Raw genomic sequence first — 21,413 nt, forward strand, 5'->3', positions numbered from 1 at the left:
GCAAACATAGGTGTCAAAGTTTTCATAGCCTTAGCATTAGAAGAAGCATTGTCTAGAGTTACAGAGAAAACCTTATCAACGAGACCAAACTCCTCAACCACACAAGCAACTCTTTCAGCAAAATTTTCACCAGTATGTTTCACCTCAATCAACCTAAGCCCAATAACCTTTTTCTGTAACTCCCAATCAGCACTAACAAAATGAGCAACAACACTAATGTAATCCTCCTTAGCATTACCAGACCAAATGTTTGATGTCAGAGCAACAGAGGAAGCAGCAGATAACACAGAATTCTTAAGCATATTACGACGTTCAGTAAACAGTTTACTCAGATCTCTAGTGGTGGACTGTCTAGATACTTTAACAAACTTAGGGTTATGAGCACGGACAATGTAATCCTCCTAGGCCTCTGTCTTACCAATACCTAACGGCAAATCAAGCTTAGCAATCAAGCGACATAATTCTGATCTAGCAACATCAGGTTTATAGTCCAAGTTATACACATAACCATCAGCATTGTAAGCAAGCCTAGACTGAACCCTAGCAGCTTGATCAGTTTTCTACCTACAAGATTTCTGGTGCCTCTTCAAGTGTCCAGTGCCAGCATTAGATCTAGCAGACAAAGTATGCTTACACATTTTACAGGTAGCTTTAGTGCATATTTTCCTATCATTCACAGTCTCATAGATCTCATCAAAATCAGCCCACACAGCAGATTTACGCTTACCAATAGCAGTTCTAGAAGAGGTATCAGTACCAGCAACAAATGGAGTTGAGATGTTGGAGCAGACCGGGGTCCCAGCCGTCGTCGCCCCTTCACCATCGCCGTCGTCCAGACCGAACAAGGCAGCAGCGTCTTCTTGGGTGTCGTCATCGTCCTTAGGTGCCAGGCTTGCCGCGATGAGATCGTCGTTGTCGGTGAGAGGCCAGATGATCTCATCATTAGCACCAGCCATGACGCCCTCGATCGCGGAGGGCTCTCCAGCACCGTTCCTCAACGGTGCGCGGGGCTGCCTTGGTCGCTCTATGCCACAGCTAGAGGACGACGCATCGGCTACCGACCTGCGTAAAGACATGGAGGAGGAGGAAAACAGTATATCAGAATAGATCATAAACCATTCATTAATGGAAGAAGATGAGGGTTAGGGTTAGGGATGTATCTGCGCAACCGAAGCCCGATGTCGGAGAAGACGAGGGCCACCCAGAGAAGACAGTAAGGTTAGAAGGATGGCGAGCGGCGGAGGAGGGGCACATGGGGACACGAACTCACATAATCACCTAGATCTAGAGGGGAGATAGGGATAGAGAGAAGGGAGAGGTGGAGAGAGATCAGGGAGGGGATCAGGTAGGACTTAGGAGTAGTAGGGAGCTGCTCGCCGGCGGTAGGCGGGGTTAGGGTTAGGGATGTACCTGCGCAACCGGAGCCCGGTGCTGGAGAAGACGAGGGCCACCCAGAGAAGATGACACACCGGTTAGAAGGACGGCGAGCGGTGAAGGAGGGGCAGACGGGGACACGAACTCACATAGTCATCGAGATCTAGAGAGGAGATAGGGATAGGGAGAAGGGAGAGGTGGAGAGGGAGCAGGAAGGGGATCAGGTAGGAGGAGTAGGGAGCTGCTCGCCGGCGGCAAGTGGATCGTCGAGGTCACCTCACCGGAGTCGGGGAGGACGAAGCCGAGAGCGAGACTGCGAGGGCGAGACCCGAGAGCGAGGCGAGGCGAGCGAGTGAAATGAGCTAGGGTTCGGGTGTGAGCCGCCGCGGCCGTGGCGTGCGTTTATATATGAGGAGGGGGGAGGCGGGGACGGACGGATGCTGGGCCGCGCTGGGCCGCGGGGAGGCCGAGAGGGGAGGAGTGGAGTGAGGAGGGGAAGGGGGTGGCCGAGCCGTGCCGTGCCAGCCCGGGCCCGCATGTCATCGGGCCGTGCCGCGCTCGTGTCAGGCTAAAAAAGCGGGCTTCGTGCCGTGCCTCGGGTTGCATGAACATTTATACTCCGAGGTACCATTTCTTGATCTACAAATCCATCATCTATGAACGTGTGTATCAAATGCGGCCCCAAGGAAACTCTCAGGTTCGGCGCCCCAAACCCCCCCCCCCCCCCCCCCCCCCCGATTTCTTGATCTACAAATCCATAATCTATGAACGCGTGTATCAAATGCAAACTCTCAGGTTGTTTTAGGGCTCGAGTTTACCTGTGGAGTTTTATGTAACTGCATTGATGAATGGCATTGCATTGTTCAGTTCTCTTTTTCGAGTTTATACAGTAGTCCACGATTCTTCGAGGTCAGGTCACTAGTTCACTACTCATTAGTGTAGGTTCGAATTCATAGGGGTAAATACGCAAAGCCCATATGATTGCCCATATCACTACTCTTTTTGTCGTTATATCCAGTTCTGCGATTTCATACTCATGGGGATCTGCTTGTGACTGAATGCTTGCTATTTGGCTTGGTGAATTAGGGTATGGAGCCATCAGATTGCCAATCCTGTACTAGAGCCAGTGGTGCCCACTTTCACTCAGACGAATCTTCAGGCGCATATGTTGCTGATGCCCCTAGGAAGGGGCCTCGGCGTGGTCCATCACGTAAGAAGGCCAAATCTTCAGGCGCATATGTAGCTGATGGCGTTAAGGAGGAGGTTCAGGAAGGTCCATCTCATGCGAAGGTTGACATTGACCAAGCAATCGATCTCATGAGGTTTTCTTTGAGGGAAGGGATGTCTTTTCTGGATAATGGATCGGGGAGATCATTTGAGGAAAGGAATATCGTCGACATGTCTAACTACATGGTCAATCTGCTGTTCGAGAGAGGTGCATCGCATCGTGGTGCTCCCCGTCGGATGCGGGTGGTGAAACCTACCATTGACAAGGATATTGCCCATGTGTTTGCTAAAGAAGTAAGAAAAGGTATTGCCAATGAGCTCCAGGGAGATCCCTTTGGGATAGTCGTTGATGTGTGTTCTCCACCTTCCACCGGGAAATACTACATGGTTCTGTTTGTACGCTATCTCAATGGCAAGGGTGAGGTTGTGGAGAGGCTTCTTGGGATTGTACCAGAACCTGATGTCAAAGTGGCAGTTGATTTGATGCTTTCTGAAGCTGGATTGAGCTTGCCAAATGTGCGGGGCCAAGGTTGTGGCTTGGCTCGGTATGGTGATGCTGATGAAACTTTTGCTGAACTAAAAACATTGGTCAGTAAAGCAAGTGCATCAGCGTACTATGTTCATCCTTCTGCTTTCCAGTTGCATTCCATTCTTGCCTCTACTTCCCAAAATCTGCTTGAAACTTACCAGCTTTTCCGAGCTATTGATGCTTTGTCAAATTTAGTTCAAGAGTCTCCTCAGTTCAATCAAAGGGTCCGTTCGCTGATCCAAGAGAGAGGCTTGAATCTGGATAACAACCTTGAGAAGCCAGGTGAGACATCCTGGGGCTCATACTATGAGGCACTAGTGAAACTCGCTGCTTATTTACCTGCTGTTTGTGATGCACTTGACTTTATGGGGAGAGATGATTCCAAAAGGACTGATGAGAAACTTACGGTATTAAGAGCACAATGGGCATTCACCGAGGACATGCCCTTTGTTTTGCTCTTGATGCGAGATGTACTAGCCACTACAAATCAATTGTCTCTGGCCTTGGACAGGAACGACCTGGATGCTGAGAACTTTATGATTCTTCTCAAGGAGTCCAAGAGACAGTTACTGGCACTGAGAGATGAAGGATGGCCATCTTTTCTCATGGAAGTGGACTTGCTTTGCACCGAGAGTGACATGCCTATGCCTGACATGGGAGAGCAGTATGCACACCACAGGTGGAGCGACGATGAATCTCCAAACTTGGAGCATTACCATATTCATGTCTTTGTAAAAGTTATCAACGACCAACTCAGGGAGCTTGATAAGCGCTTTAACAAGGAAAGCTTAGAATTGGTTTGCCTCGCATCATGCCTAAACCCACGCAACCTTTTCCAAGCTTTTGATAAGGACAAGCTCATTAAGTTTGCTCGGTTCTATCCATCTGAGTTCCCCGATACAGCTATTGCAGCACTTGATCTGCAACTCCAAGCGTTCATAACTGATGTGCGCTCTGATGCCAGATTTCATGAAATGGTTATATTGAGCGATCTTTCTGTGAAGATGGTGAGGACAGGGAAGAACTCCATGTATCCATTGGTTTATCTGCTCCTGAAACTCGCTCTCGTCCTTCCTGGCACAGCAGCTATCGCCAAGACAGCATCTTCAACAATGAAGTTCATAGACAGCACAATGATGAAAGAACCCTGCAACCAGTGGACCAGTGACTGCTTATTGGTGTTCCTGGAGCACGATATATTTGAAAACATAACCAATGATGACGTCATCGCATCTCTGTGAGGCTACCAAGTGTAGTAATTGGTTGACACCTCTATCAAAACAGTGCCTTGTAGTTTTTGCAGCAGCATGTTAGTTCCATGCACATTTATCTTCTTAACCTATGTGATTCTGCACTTCTATTGTCGCCATACCAGTTTGTCATGTATGCACCTTTGTTCGTCTGAATGCATTGTCTGATGCACGAAAGTAGTTTGGAGGCATGGACTTGTGTTCCATTCTTAGTAGCCTTGAAGGTTTCTGAACTACTGAAACTATAGATGGATTAAATTAATGCTGAAGAAATGTCTTGGGTCTGTATCTGTACGTTTTCCTTTCTGCCATCTTCATGGCTGGGTTCTAGCAATACCTGCAAGAATCATTACCCTTCGGCCTTATTACCATGCCCATGCTGCACTGAGCTCCTTGGAGATTTGTTTCCAACACACGCAGCAATGAAAATGCCTATGCTCTCCTGTAAAGATATATATTGCATGCTTAGTCCTATGTTGTCTCAACATAGCAAGTCCCAAGCCCTGTTAAAGGAGGAGGGTTGTGTTAGGCGTGGCGAGCTAACGTTAAATCTAGTCATTCTAATGGAGATGAAACCCGAAAGAAAATCGTTGGGGCGTAACCCTCTTAGCGACGCACCATTTCGGAACCCAGGTATGGTGTTAAATGAGCAAGGGCCGGGTCGTCACCCCCGTGACGCGCCGTGTCGCGATCTAGGCACGGTGTCAAGTGATCAAGGATCGGGTCGTCGCATCCTTAGTGGCGCGCTACATCGGCGCCCGGGTATAGTGAAAAATGAGCAAGGGTCTTCACATCTGATTCGACGGGTGCGAAGGGTAAGGAAGCTAGTCGAACCAACTAGGATCCGTTTAGGCAGTTGGAATGTAGGGTCGCTTACAGGTAAGTTAAGAGAATTAGTTGATACCGCGACTAGGAGGCGTGTAAATATATTATGCGTTCAAGAGATTAAATGGAAGGGTCAGAAGGCGAAGGAGGTGGACAATACATGTTTCAAGCTTTGGTACACAGGGACAGTTGCGAATAGAAATGGAGTAGGAGTTTTGATTGATAAGAGCCTCAAGAATAGTGTGGTGGGAGTGAGAAGGCAAGGAGATAGGATTACCTTAGTCAAGCTTGTCATTGGTGATATGGTCTTGAACGTAATTAGTGCATATGCCCCCCAAGTAGGCCTCGACGAGAGTGCTAAGAGACAGTTCTGGGAAGACTTAGATGGCCTGATTAGAGCTGTACCCAGTAATGAGAAACTTTTTATAGGAGGAGATCTTAATAGGCATGTAGGTACTACAAGCGCAGGTTTCGAGGCAGTTCATGGAGGTTTTGGGTATGGTAGTAGGAATCAGGAGGAGGAGTAAGTTCTAGACTTCGCGGTAGCTTTTGACCTGATGATAGCCAACACTTTCTTTAGAAAGAGAGAATCTCATATAGTGACCTTCAGTAGCGGACAACACTCTAGTTAGATTGACTTTGTTCTCACAAGAAGAAAGGACAAACGAGCATGCTTGGGTTGCAAGGTGATACCAGGGGAGTGTGTTGTTTCTCAACTTAAGCTTTTGGTGGCAGACTTTCGTTTTCAGATGCGTGCTTGTAGGGATAAATAAGCTAAGATTGAAAGAACAAAATGGTGGAAACTGAAAGGGGAGACGTCAGTGGTATTCAGGAAAAGGGTTATCAAAGAGGGCTCTTGGAAGGAAGAAGAGGACATAAACAACATGTGGGAGAAGATAACAACCAACATTCGGAAGGTGGCCTAAGAGGTGTGTGGAGTAACCAAAGGAAGTGAAGGCGAGGCTAAAGATACTTGGTGGTGGAACGAGGAAGTCCAAAGGGCTATTAAGGAGAAGAAAGAGTGCTATAGACGCTTGTACCATGACAGGAGTGTGGACAACATAGAGAAGTACAAGGTGGCAAAGAAGACTGCAAAGCGAGCTGTAAGTGTGGCAAAGGGTAGAGCGTATGAGGATCTTTATCAACGTTTGAGTACGAAGGAAGGAGAGAAGAACATTTATAGGATGGCTAGGGTTCGTGAGAGAAAGACAAGGGACTTCAACCAAGTTAAGTACATTAAGGATGAAAGGGAGCATCTCTTGGGGAAGGAGGATGAGATCCGACATCGATGGCAAGAGTATTTTGACAAATTATTCAATGGTGAGAATATGGACACAACCTTTCAGTTAGATGACTCTTTTGATGACACCAATAGACGCTTTATGCGAAGAATCCAAGAATCTGAGGTCAGAGAGGCGTTGAAAAGAATGAAAGGAGGTAAGGCGATGGGACCGGATGGTATCCCAATCAAGGTGTGGAGATGCCTCGGGACATAGCTATAGTATGGCTAACCAAGCTGTCCAATCATATTTTTCGATCGAACAAGATGCCTGATGAGTGGAGGAGAAGTATATTGGTACCGATCTACAAGAATAAAGGGGACATTCAAAGTTGTACTAATTACCAGGGAATTAAGTTGATGAGTCATACTATGAAGCTATGAGAGAGAGTTATCGAGCATCGCTTGAGAGCAATAACGCGGGTCTCTATGAACCAATTTGGTATCATGCCCAGAAGGTCAACCATGAACGTCATTTTCTTAATAAGACAAGTTATGGAGCGGTATAGGGAGAAGAAGAAGGACCTACACATGGTTTTTATTGACTTGGAGAAGGCATATGATAAAATACCAAGGAATATTATGTGGTGGGCTTTGGATAAACATAAAGTCCCAACGAAGTACGTCGGGCTCATTAAGGACATGTACAACAATGTTGTGACTAGAGTTCGAACAAGTGATGGAGACACGGATGACTTCTCGATTAGGATAGGACTACATCAAAGGTCAGCTTTGAGCCCTTATTTGTTTGCCTTAGTAATGGATGAGGTCACAAGGGACATACAAGGGGACATCCCTTGGTGTATGCTTTTCACGGACGATGTAGTGCTAGTTGATGAAAGCCGAACAAGAGTGAATCAGAAACTGAAATTATAGCTGGAGACTTTGGAGTCCAAAGGTTTTAGACTCAATAGAACTAAAACTGAGTATATGATATGTGACTTCGACACTACTGTTCGGGAGGAGGAAGATATTAGTTTAGAAGGTCAAGTAGTGCCTAGAAAGGATATTTTTCGATATTTAGGATCAATGCTACAGAGAGACGGGGATATTGATGAAGATGTTAGCCATAGAATCAAAGCAGGGTGGATGAAGTGGTGGCAAGCATCTGGTGCCTATGTGACAAAAGGGTACCACAGAAGCTAAAAGGCAAGTTTTATAGGACGGCGATTAGACCTGTTATGTTGTATGGTGCAGAATGTTGACTTACGAAAAGACGACATGTTCAACAGATAAGTGTCGCGGAAATACGTATGTTGCGTTGGATTTGCGGTCATACAAGAAGTGATCGAGTTCGGAATGATGATATACGTGATAGATTAGGAGTAGCACCAATTGAAGAGAAGCTTGTCCAACACCGGTTGAGATGGTTTGGACATGTCCAACGGAGACCTCCAAAGGCACCGGTGCGTAGTGAAATCCTAAGTCAGGATAGTAACGTAAAGAGAGGCAGAGAAAAACCGAAGTTGACTTGGATAGAGGCAATAAAAGAAGACTTAAAAGGATTGAATATACCCAAAAGCTTAGCCTTAGATAAGAGTGCTTGAAAGACAGTTATTCACGTGCCTGAACCTTAGTTGCTTCTGCTGGATTTCAACTCTAGTCTACCCTAACTAATTTGGGACTTAAAGGCTTTGTTGTTGTTGTTGCAACTTTTACGCATGCAATCGCATACCAGTGCAATGATTTATTGCGTTTATAATCTCCAGCAGTATACACAGTATCCTGTTTGGAATAACAATGATTACATGGTGCCTTTAAACAATATGATAAACGGAGATTATTAATTTATTGTCGTGCTAGATTGGTATCATCGGGGCTCCTGGGGGGACTGATCCTAGCTAGATAAGGGATGCCTCTTCGACAATTATAACCTCAGCAATCCTCGGTATCGGTACTCCTTGCCCTGCTGTCAGGACTTTGTATGCGTTCTGGATTTGTCTAGTGACTGGACCAATTTCCCCATCACCGATTTCACGCCCATCAATCATTACAACCTGTTGTAAAGCAGAATGTATCAGCAATAAGACAACTATTGGATGCGCCAACAGTGGCAACTGACGCTTCTCTGTACTTTCCTAAGTCGACATAAACTCAGGAGCAGAAAACAGAAAAAGGTGAATTGCTGGAAAACTGGAGCACTCTACAACGAAGTCATGTGTAGTAATACTCGATGTCACTTGTCAGCATGCAAAAGAAAAGAGATCAATCTAGTTATGGGGCCACACCTCCTTGACAAACAATAAAAGGAATGACCAAATAGTGTTCCTTGAGATTAGAGAACATATGCAAATATTTCTTCACTATAATGCAACAAATCCAACTTCTGTTTTCAAGTTTATGAGAACCATTTGACAGTGAATAACTGACTAGGAAAAACAAAAACATGACCATGTGGTGCAAGAAAGTCAACTCACCGGTGTAATTTCACCCATTGTTCCGGTTGTCCATACCTACATGTGAAAACCAGAGCTGTAAGAATAAACATTCATGTTATGGGCTTATGGTGGGTGTGGGCAGATTACTATATCAATAACAATTCATGCATAATTCTAAACATCAAGTTTAAGTGCATGGCATCCCACATGGAAGCCTTTTGAAAGAAAAATTTTGATCAAGTGCGGTCTATCTTGTCATATTAGTTCATTAACAGGAAGTTAAATTTAAGAGACATTCAGTGAAGGATTACCCAGTTAAAAAGAGCATATAACTGATATCTCCAAGTAAAGTACCATACCTCATCTGCAGCATGAAATTCTGACAGACTAATGCGTCGTTCATGTAACACAAAGTTTTCTTTCACCACAATATCCATGACCTGTTATTTTCAATTGAGAAATGTTAGAAAGACTCAGTAAACCACAAATTTTCATTATTAGCACAAATTCCGCGCATTTCCACATATATGCAGCACTTTACAGTAAGCATACACAACCAGAATCCAGAAACACTACATTAAGCATACAGTAATATAACGAAGTATTGAATGGGCAAACTTATTCAACTAGGCAGGACACTGGCGAAAAGATAGCAAGGCTACTAGAATTGTGGAGAATTTCTGCTTCTGTAGTTCAAATATTTTACACTTCCTCCTGATGAAGATAGTTCGAACATGACCCTAATCCAATAATTTGAACGTATACAGAAAAATAATGAATGAAAGGAACCAAACCTTACTTCCTAATATGTACCAAAGTCCCTCTAGCAAAATGAAAACAGATAGAACCATTCCTACTATTTTAGAACCTATATTTTTCCACTACATATCTTAATAGTATATAAAATTCTAAATGTGCAACATAATTCAAATATTGTGAAGCAACTTGAGCCTCAGAAAGAGTATTGGTGCACAAATAGAACAAAATATATCTCAAAAATACTTGTTCAGAATGGAAAGGAGGCACTTGTATAGATTGGCCCCAGTTGTTCCAACTAGAATATGATTATACTCACAGTTGCTCGCGTAATGCCTGGAAGGCAATAGTCAGCATGAGGTGTCAATACAATTCCCTTTTTAACCATAAACTGCAGTTAACACAATGGCGGTTTTAGAGCAGTCATGTGCCAAGTGTCTATTAGTTGATTTGCCAAAGGTATGTATGCTTACAATGTTTGTTGCATTTGTTTCTGATACAAAGCCATCCTTGTCTAGCATAATGGCATCCTCAGCCTGGGCAAGATTACCTTCTATCTGCATAAGAGGATGGAAAATTGAGTCCAAATATATCAAAAGACAAAAACTCCATTACAATTGTGGTATATACCAAGAGCTAATTAAGAGCTTCAAATCAAAAGGAAAGCGAACCTTTGCCAGAATATTGTTGATAAGATTGTTGTGATGTATCTTGGAGTCTATACTCTGAAACAAGGAGAATAACCATGGTCAATTAAAAGAAGGGAACATAAAGTAGTAGAACATATTTCAGGGTATTTGAACCGATGCTGAACTAAAGGTATATGAAACATTGGAAATAGTGAAACTGTAAGACATTGACAGCAACTGAAACTGTAAGTGATGGAGGTAATAGGCAAATACATTTGGTTTACACCAGCTATTGAAGTGTTAGATGAATACAAAATTCTGCAGCCTTGAAAAGAAAACAAGTTTTACAGATTCCTGTTCACTTTTGTCTACAGCTATGATCGATCAATGCCAAATGTCTATCAGCGAGAAGTATATTTACGTGTTAACATGGCAACCCTGAGCGCAGCAACAGCACAATACTATGATTGCTCTGGAAATTTTCTTTGAGTCGGTAGATTTAGGTAATGAGAACTCTTGGGGTCTAATGGTAACTATCAGCCTAGAGGCAAGCTAGTGGCTAAAAAGAAACCGGACAGCCAAATTCTTGCATACAGATAATAATTAATAAATATGTTCGAGACTCCATATTCAAGCAACTCAGCGAATGATGCAAAGAAGTTGGTATTGTCCTTTTAAGATGATTGTCTGAGATATATCAGCCTCTTAAAGGTGATCTTAAACTATATAGTTGATTTTTCGAACTTGGTTACTGTCTGGCTCCCTCCCCCCGCGTCGCTCCCACGTGAGCGGCTCGGGTGGCTCCTCCCCCCAAACCCTAGCAGCCCCTCCCCTCCCCTCCCCTCCCCCCACCGCGCCGCCGCCGGAGCTGGCCGCCGGCATGGCCGCCCGACCGGCAGGGATGGCGGCGGCGGGGCCTTTCTCCTTTCTCTTGGCGGCGCGTGCGGCAGCAGGCCAACGGCCCCTCCCCTCGCGTGAGCTGCGTGGAGCTCAGCGGGGAGGGCCGTCGCCGGCTGGTGCCCGAGCTGGCGCAGGGGACGGCGGCGGGCTCTCCTTCTCCTCCGCGCGTTCCCCTCCTCCTCCCTTGACGGCGACGGCGGCGACGGCGACAGCTGGGGCCGCCGGTCCGGGGCACGTGAGGTCAGATCCGGTGCCCGAGAGGCCGGATCTGGACTCCAGGTGGCCAGTTCGGTTTTGGGGCCGGCGGCGGGCGGTGCCTGCGGTTGTGGTCAAGACGGAGGCGGCGGCGGTGGCATGGGGCGCCGGGTTCGGGGCCTGGTGTCCGGATCCGGCGGTCCCAGGGCAGGGGGCGGCGCCCACACACCCTGTAGCGGCCGGCGGCGAGGTTGGCTGCGACATCGGCGGGTGCCTGGGCCGACGAAGATGGTCTGTGGCGGCCTTGTCGTGCGGCACTGGGACGCGAGCGGCGGAGCCAGGTCCGGCTATGCGTGGCCCGGACGGAGGGGGTGACGGCCGACGCAGCTGTGCGGCTGCTGCGTGCAGCTGGCGCGTCGATGCCCCTCTGAAGGGGCTTCTGTGGGGCGGCGGGACAGCGATGATGGCGGTGAAGGCTGGCAGGGGGTCCAGCTTCGCGACCCGGCGTTTGTGCTAGAGGGTTCTTGGGCGAAAGCCTTGGCGATGGCGACGCCATTGGGCGCCGCTTCCCTGTTGGGGGCATCGTGTTTCCCCTCTAGCATGTCATCCAAGGGTGAAAATCCGGTCCACTTTGGACGTGCGACGGTGGCGCCATCGGCGTCGCTCCCTTCCTGAAGGCGTCGCATCTGGATTATCGCCGCGGCCTCGAGGCGAGGCATGGGTTCGCGACTGGAAGTCGGAGCTGCTCTTCGATGGTTGAGCTTGGCAACGATGACCGGTGGCGGTCGTTCCTTTGGACCTGTCGGGAGGTGACCAGTGGGTGGCCTGCCATGGGAAGTCCAAGCTGCTAACAGCTTTGCTTCCATGCTCGGCAACGATGATCCATGGCAGTGTGTCGTGTTTGTGCTCAATCGCGTCGCGTGGGGTGGTTAGCCCCTCGGGTGCCATTTTGGCTACTCGGTTGGCTAACCTTCTTGTACATTATTACTTTCTTTCGTCTTAATTGAGCGGCAGAGCTCCTGCCTTTTGTTTCAAAAAAAAAAAAATTCGAACTTCAATTGTCCATGAAGTTAACAATGATTTTCCTGTTAAACTATAAAACCAATGTTTTCAGTGGCAATTATAAAGAAACAAACATATTGAGACCACCAGGTAGGACGAAATGCTGCTTTTGTTAGCACTGATGGCTACTGGTAACATATTGTGATTGTCTTGTCATTTTCATATGAATTTTTCAAATGCGAGTTTGAATTCCAACTTTTGCATGTGAGTACATATTTGTATGCACTATGGATGTGCCAAGTTTCAAAATTTTTTGAACAACCAAAATGCATTTTTGAATTGGTTTCCATGTTTCCACCTAGTAGGTGGTTTCAACCACATTTCACCCTCCAAGTAAATGCTAGTTATGTGAGAAAGAAATTCACCTATTAAGAAAAACTACTCATCTAAAATGACCCTAAAGCTAGCTGAAGTTAAATAAAAAAAATCATGAAGAATTCAGTAAGTGTATATTACATTTGGAGAATTTCGACGTGTGGTGGCGGTAACCAATTTTATTCCATGAGAGTTATCATACACTGGTGGTTTCCACTCTGCAAGCACTGAACAAAAAAAAAAAGATTTTATCAGAAACGAACAGAACAGCATTCATTGCACCTCTTGATACAAATTAAATTGGATGTAACAGTGACATGAATTAGTTTCCTTTCCTCATGATGTATTGCCAGTATAGCAATAGCTATACCATAGTCAAGTGTTACCAGCTTGTGCATTACAGGTCGGTCAATGAACATGTGATGTTATGCTGTTGACTTTAGAACACTTATAGAACACCACTGGTGCTTAACTCTTCCATTCCATGGCCTATTGTGTGTCTTTGTGCTCAAATAAAATTCATGGTGGAAAGAAAATGCTTTGTGTGCGTTCAAAGGTGGACTCATGATGCCAAAGAGAAGAAGGTGCACGTGGATGCAAAAAGAGAAAAAGGTGGGTGGAAAGATGAATACCAATCAAGGCGCACCCATAAAGATTGAAACCAGGACTCATTCCAGATGTCACCTTCACTTGATAAATTACAGCCAATGAATTGAATGAGCGAGCAGGAAGCATGAAGGTGATAGATAACATACTATAAAAGTGACATTGTGATGAATCTTGATCTATATTTTACCTTTTTCCCACGGGTGAGCGTGAGCCTTATATGAGCATTATCAAACATTCCATTTGCAATCAGAGTCTTAAAGATGGCATCCTTAATCTGCACCTTACCATGTGTGAGTTAATAAAAAGTTGAAATTGGTTTCCAGTGAACCTCTCTAAATGAGAATTCAGATTTTAGAGAACCACAAGCACCTACGTTGCAATACAATCTACAGCGAAATCATGAAGCTAGTATGCTAAGGTTAGCTTACCCAATCACGAGTAGGCACATTTCTGAAGGCCATAGCTTTTGCAGAATCAAACAATCTAGATAAGAAAAAAAGAGAACATAGCTGTTAGATAAACTTATACAGAAAATGGGATGCAGACAGAAGACTGAACTAGCTACTGCACCTGTCCAAATGTTCATCTAGTTTGAATACTTTTCCATCATATATATGTAAACCTTCCCAAACAGCATCTCCTCCTTGTACAACTGAATCAAACACTGAAATCTTTACAAGAAAGATTATTAGAGAAAGAATGTAGAGACTTTACTATGTTCTGATAATGGTGGCATGCCACAAGGTACCAGTGGCATATACCTTTGCACTGTCACGGGGCAAAAGTTCATCTCCAACCCAAACAAGAATGTTTTTATTTGCAGGGACAGGCAGAGGAGGGTCAGGTAATGGTGGTTGCTGGGGTCCTCTTGTCTTCCTTATTTGGCGCTTCAACATGTTGTAGAAAGGCAAGCTTTGCTCAAGCAGGTCATAAAATGCGAATGGGAAAGTCTGCAATCAAACAAGAAACCCCATGGTAAATAAGAACTGTGCCAGATGGTACAAAACAAGATTAAGTGAATTGCAATTTGATAAACTAAAATGGAAGTATGCTAAAACATTAGTAGTTTGCAAAGCGCTTATTTACTAGCAAATAATTTTCTTATTGGTGCTTCAGTTTGTTTACAGTCCATCACAGATTAATCATCGCCCTGAAGCATCAGGTGGTTAAATAGGATGCATAAACGTCCACAAAATAATGGTCATGACTTAGGTATTAGCACTGGATTTTCAAGGAGAATGTTCAAAAATCTGGTTGCTAGTCAATCAACACCATTTAAATGTGTATAAAAACACACACCATTTAAGAGTGTTTCAGCAGCATTGTGATAAACAGCTAAGGTTTTCTGTGGAACACATGGCCATGTGACATGTCAGTTCAAGATGGGTGAAAATTTGTCTTGCGGAGAAAATAAACAGAGAATGAGAGACCAAGAATTTCAGTATGTACTAATCACGGGAGCAACTTATACAGACAAGGATGTGAATCAACCATCTGCTACCACAGATGACATTCTTATAAGTCACTATCTGCAACCACAAAATTTGGTCGTTGCAGTGGAATAAAATGGTAAAGAAAAAAATATGCAACGTCTCAGGGCAGATTTCGCGAAACAGCCCCTACTAATTTTCATACTAAACATCCAGTTAAACACTCATGATTCCTTGAACACAAAAAACTATTAAATTATGTATATATTTATGTCATATTTCTTCCAAGTAAAATATTTCAGTTTGTCTAGGTAGTTTTTTTCACCGACTGGCGTGCTTCTTACCATCAACCTTTCCCAGCATGCCCTTTTCCAATCAAAGTAGAACTGACTTGCTATGCAAATTTTATCCAGCATAAAAATACTCATAAATACTGGAGAATGGGGATCAAGAGAGGGTTTTTTTTTGTGTAAGCTTACCAGAGGATATTGGGAAGGCTTAGAGAAACCCGAAGACTTGTGCACACTCCCATACCACCAGGGGGGCCATATACCATCAAATTCCTTGGGGCCAGCTTCCCATCTAAAAAGAGGAAACAATTCCAACTGAACATGATGAGGCTACATATGTATATCACAACAAAAGTGTAATACTAGTGTCAGTATTGTCTACAACATACATACTTCAACATTTGTGGCTGGAAAGGAATGCCCAGATCCTCAGAGTCCACTCAGGACAGCCTGCGTGAGGTGCAAACCAACTGAATACATTGGACCGCAAATGCCAAAATTATGGGAAATCTAACACAAGGATTGGAACCAGCAAACATTTGCATCACATTATTTAAATGTTATAAAACCATTACATTGCAGGGTTCATGTTTTATGACCATCAAAACTGATGTGAACTAAGGTAGCACTAGAGAAGTTGGTATACTCATGCAAAAAGAAGGGGGGAAAGTAGTTGGTGTAGCATATAAGCTAAGGACTAAAGTGGCATGCCCTTTAAAGCAGCTTACTATATCATCGTGAAAGATGACATCTCATACTTTTAGATTAGAATCATAAGATGGACAGTGGTCACTGTAATAAACCACTGCATTAACCAGTCATAGATTTACCTCAGGATCCTGTTGCAGATCATCTGCATCTATCACTGGGGGTGGGCTCCCAAGTCCACATAATTCACTGTATATCGAGACAAGTTCACCTATGCCAAGCTCCATGAAGGATGGTGGAACAACTTTATCAAAAGATGGCTGGGATAATGGAATAGGATATCATTAGTGGTACACATTAGGTAACACGTACACCACAGAATATGCAAAACCTGCTAAAGAAAAAGATCTTGCAAAGCATCAGGTATTTTCTTTTGAAAAAATAAAGGCAAACGCAGCAGTGGCATGTCATAAGATAAAACTTGTGAAACAGAACAAAAAAAAGCTAAACTGCATGTGTGAGGCTTAAGGTGCCAGATACCAGTATATTCAGAGGGTTACGTATCAATATGAAATGCTTTCCCTTCTTCATGAGGTCGCTTGACAGGTTTGGGAGACGTTGCTTTGAGATGTGCTACTCAAAGAAAAGAAAGGGGGTTATCATATATAAATAAAACTTATCATTTCACAAAGCTGTGCAGTAGGTCTTTGAAATCATACCTTGCAGTAACGGTACTTTTTATCCCCTAGGCCAAAAATCACCTCTTTGACAACCTTATTTCCATCAGGGTCCTGCACCAGAAATGCCCCCCCAAGTGACTCAATTAGACACAAGGAACACAATTCGTAAACAGCATTTTCTGGGTGGAAAAAAATGCTCTGCTCTCGCCAAAAAGAGGCGTACATGAATACAGGATTATGGTACATGATAGTATTTTCCATACAAAATTTATCAGGATTATTTGAAACACAAATTTCCACCTAATTGGTCCTAGAGGCAGACATCTGTTTGAGACCAGAAAAGGATATGAAAGCGGGGCATTGCACCCTGAAAGCTTGAAGGTCGGCACTAAATTAGTTGCCTGTCTGCCAACCACCTCACTAGTTGAAACAAGCCATAGTTCCAGGCAATTCAAACTGTAACGTAAGATAGAGTTGAGCCAAGCATGGTGCCGCCGAATCTCACCATTTTAGACAGGAGCTCCTGCCGGTAGGGCCTGTCGACGCCGGTGGCACGCAGGAAATTTGCGTAGAGAGGCTCGTCAAGCACCTCCATGTCATCCCTCTGGAGGCATACATACAGGAAACAACAATCGAGAATCAGTTGCCAAGTTAAGCTAGCGCACATGAAGAAAAGTGGGCGCGAGGCTAAGCAGCAGCGCTCAGAGTGACACTCGATTACTCAATAATCAATAAGACAATAACGCAACAGTTTCCTTGGACGCGATGAGCATTCGCATAGGCCTCCTATCGCCTACCACAAGCCCTCGCGGGTCGGGGCACCGAGAACGCTCGCGTTGCATGCAGCTGAGCGAACGCGCGTGCACTGGAACGGGTTCCCGTCCGTCTGTGATCTCCCCTCTCCCGCCTCAGGATGAGTTGAGGCGCGAACAGAGCAGGGAAGGAGGGAGGAAGAGGAGGGTGGCGGACCTGGGCGAAGGAGTACATGAGGCTGGTGCTGAGGGAGCGCGGCGCCGACCACGCGTGGATCACCACGGGCGACTCCGCCTCCGCCTCCGGCGCCATTCGCCCGCGGCCGCAGCGCCTCGCCGATCGAGTGGAGACTCGAGAGGGGGATTTGCGGGTGGTTGGTTCCTCCCGAGTCGAATTGACCCGCCCGACTGGAGTGGAGTGTGAATTGGGAAGGGAAGGCCGAAGGGGGAGTACAGGAAGGCTAGTAGTAGGACTGTAGGAGGGAGAGGCGGGGAGCACCAGCGATGGTGCCCCGCCCTGGTGGGTGAGGCGGCGTGCGCGCGGCGAGGAGCACGACGCGACTGCCAGGTCCCGAGCGCAAAAGAACGTACGGCGAGCGCCGTGTGGATTATTGGTGTGAACTTATTGGTGCACGTGTTTACACGATTAAACAAGGAAGCAAAACTCAGTCGTGATGGATGCGATCGGTTCTCACGCTCCCTTTTTTTGTATTACAAATGAGTGATGACACGACGATCACCTGCATCTACTTCTTCTGTACTGGATAAGAATAACACTCGACTAGTTGCCTTTTTTTTTTCTTTTCCTTCTATCTCGGTGGCCTGTTAGTCGCTAGCTTTGCCGCCGGCTGACTTCCTTGCTAAACTAAACACCAATTGGCACGCACACTGCCGCCTACCCGCCACCGCCCGCCGATTGCTCCTCAGGGCCCAGGGGAATTTTTGTATTTAACATTTCTTATATATATAAATACCATTTGCATATTTAGCCATTTAAGGCGCTCGGAAGAGTTGGCTGCAGCAACGCTGCGGGCATATGCCGCTGCAGCTCTCCTCTCATCTTTTCTCGTATTTCCTCTTATGTTTTCTCTTAGCTGCAGCTTGGCTCTCCTCTTATATTTTTTATTTCCTCTATGGCTCTATGCAGCTGCAGCTTGCTCGTCCGAATATATGCAGCCATAATTTTAGCAAATATAGGATCACGTAATTGTCATCACATCCAAAGGAGTGAAGAACTCCTCCAACATATCAGTGTTCAGTGGAATGTAACCAAACAAAGATCAGATTCAGATAACTTCCAAAAACAGAAGAGATTGTCACTTTGGCGGTTTATGTTGCTGTTACAGAAGCTTTGCCACCATTCATGAGCGGCCACTGAATCTAACTCAGTGGTAGCACCAAGGATGGATGGCGCTTAACACCCCCATCTGGTCTTCCTTGTGTGGCTGCAGCTTGTTCAGTCTTCCTTGCAGCGTCTAGTCCTGCCTTCTTTACTTAATTTCAATACCTTGTACCACTGCTTCGCAGCGTCAGTCCACCCCACCTTTTGATCAGTGTCAACCGTTCTTGGATACTCCACCTTTTGATCAGCGTCAACCCTTCTTGGATAGCCTTGTATCCTCCCTTCAGCATACATACGCCTGATTTCATCAAAGTACTCCTCCCAGTAAGAGTCATCCATCTCGCGACGAGGACCATACATCTCTTCGTAGGTCCAGTCCGCGAGGTCGTTTGGGGCAAAACGGGCGCTGGCCTTGGACTGTCTTGATGCATTGGCCTTGTCACTTCTGATTGCGCACGCCTTGAATAGTTCATACCTCATAGCTTTCTCCTCCTCGTTCTTGTAGGTCCTCCCAAACTATTTCATCCACTCCTCAAACCTCGCCTTCATCGCCGGTTCATCAACGACGCTCATCATGCCCTCCAGTTCCTCAGTCTGCTTCACATTCTCCGGCTTGGTAGTGGGGGCCCTTAGGAAATCTTCTTCGAATCATCTCATCATGGTCAGTGACCTCAGGATGCCGCATTAGACAGTTGATGTAGTCACGGTACTGAACCCAAGCAACCTTGCCGTCTTCATCCGTGAACTTTGCTCTGATAGCTGAATCATCAACGGGGGGGCCTCTTCATGCCAGTCGTCACGACGTTCGTGATCTCCTGCTCGCTGGTCACCTCCAGAGATGAAGACGACGACTCATCTTCGTTGGAGTAGAGAATCCCAATCAATGCAGCTATCCCACCCGCGGCGGCTAAGGCGCCGATAGCGCCGTCGACGACGTCAAGATCCGTCGGAGTGTGGAGAGACCGAAGTGGCCTATGCAAAGCCAATCCTAGGGTTTCCGCCTGCGCCTGCGACTGCACCCGCGCGCGGGGCGGGGATCCCGCGTGGCGAGAACCGCCGGCCGATCGAGGAGAGAACCGAGGGCCCGGAGGGACATGATCACGATCGCTCCTGTCGCCCCCGCCGCCGCCACCCAGCTCGCGTAGATTGAAGGGTTTCGCTACTGCGTTACGTTGCAGGTCACGATTGAAAGGTACGTTTCGCTACTCCGTCTCACCAGACCGCCTGCGGCCCAGCAGAGAGGCACACCGCTGCCAGCCCAAACTCACAAGAACCGAAAGAACGCCTGCGGTCCAGCCGTTCAGGAGAGCCAGAGCCGAGACAGCCACACCGCCGCTCAGCCCACGAGCTGATCCTCAAAAAAAAAATGCTATCGCTCGGACGTCCGATCCGGGATGCTAGCGTCGGACGATGCTTCCGCGTACACATATAGATCTCTCGCCCTGCACCAATCCCGCTCCGGAGGACGTGTCTATCGATCCGTATGGAACTCCCATGTCTGGGCCCAACGCACGCAACTCGTTCGCCCATACCCATGCATGCGCGGGACTACTCCGAACACGCTTTGTTTCCCGTGTCCACATGCACGCAGCAGCAACGCAAGCAGGCGGCGCACTAGAAGCAGCACATATGTGCCCTCCCGAGATCTACTTTTGAAACATCCAAATGAAACACTTGTAACATACGTCTAAAACAGATGAAACACTTGAAACATGCGTGTATAGCCATAGCAACATGTGCAAAGACCAGATCTACTTTGTAACATACAGATGAAACATTTGCAACCTACGTCTGAAACAGATGAAAACTTGAAACATGCGTGTATAGCCATTGCAACATGTGCAACACCAAGATTTACTTTTGAAACAGTTAGATGAAACATTTGCAACATACATCAAAAACACCTGGAACACTTGAAACATAACCTTGCAACGTGCGTATTGTCATGGCAACGTATGCAACATTCTAGATCTACTTTTTGCAACGTCCAGATAAAACACTTGAAACAAAAGATCTGAAACACTTAAAACACAGCTTTCGCCGCGCGTCCACGGCCTACCTGGTGGTGAACTGCGCTAGATCGGCGAGGGGGACAGGGAACAGATGGAGGCCACCCTGACGAGGGCGCTGGAGTGGCAACGACGAGGCCCAGCCGAGTAGGGAGCCGCCGCCTAGAGGGGCCCCGCGAGGAGCGGCGTCTCCCAAGCCACCCTGGACGTCGTGGGCTGCTCTAGCACCCTCGCCACCATTGACAACATGTGCCCCATCGAAGCCGGCTGGTCGGGCTGCGACGGGGTGAGGGGACAGACGCGGTAGTGTGTGTGGGTGGGGAGGAGAGAAGAAAGTGAGCGGAGATTTTTTTTTTAGTTTTTTTAGCAACGTTGGTCACCGTTCGGGCGGGTGAGGCCCACGGCCCACCAACATGGACGTCATCGGACGTCTTATCCACAGCATTACCGAAAAAAAAAACGAGCTGACAGGACAGATGCCAAGACAGGGAACAAACCCCCGGAAGCCGGAAGCAGACCTGAGACCTCTCACTTTGTTTTTTGAGTTTTTCAGTTCAACATCGAGAGGTAGCGTTAGCGTGTGGTGTGCTGGTGTTGTGCCTTCTGTTCTGCACCTTTTCTGAAAACGATCCTACTACGAATGATGATACTACTCATACTCATGGTACGTGTCAGTCCTTTTGACGCGTAAGATCAAATCCAACAATTCAACGGTACTCACTCCGTCACAGAATAAACACGTCTCGCTTCCCGAGTAGTTATTTTTTAAAAAATCTAACTAAAATTATACAAAAATATATTAATATTTATTATGTATAATAAGTATTATTAAATTGAGTATAGATATACTTTCATAATAAAATTATTTGTAGATACAAACAATGATATTTAATTGTATATTCTTAGTCGAACTTAAAAAAATCAACTTCTCGAA

At 46.1% G+C, this 21,413-nt stretch overlaps 1 protein-coding gene and 1 pseudogene across 1 annotated transcript; one reads left to right on the forward strand and one right to left on the reverse strand.

Annotated features, from left to right (window-relative positions):
- Positions 1 to 2,463: 2,463 nt before the first annotated feature.
- LOC136465003 (uncharacterized) lies at positions 2,464 to 4,371 on the forward strand. The gene has a single exon (XM_066463916.1). It carries the CDS (start codon positions 2,464 to 2,466, stop codon positions 4,369 to 4,371), a length of 1,908 nt encoding a protein of 635 aa, XP_066320013.1.
- A 3,755-nt stretch (positions 4,372 to 8,126) lies between these two features.
- LOC136497344 (branched-chain-amino-acid aminotransferase-like protein 1) lies at positions 8,127 to 17,746 on the reverse strand (annotated as a pseudogene).
- Between the last annotated feature and the right edge of the window lie 3,667 nt (positions 17,747 to 21,413).

This window comes from Miscanthus floridulus, chromosome 1, assembly GCF_019320115.1.
Source record: "Miscanthus floridulus cultivar M001 chromosome 1, ASM1932011v1, whole genome shotgun sequence".
Classification (NCBI taxonomy): Eukaryota; Viridiplantae; Streptophyta; class Magnoliopsida; order Poales; family Poaceae; genus Miscanthus; species Miscanthus floridulus.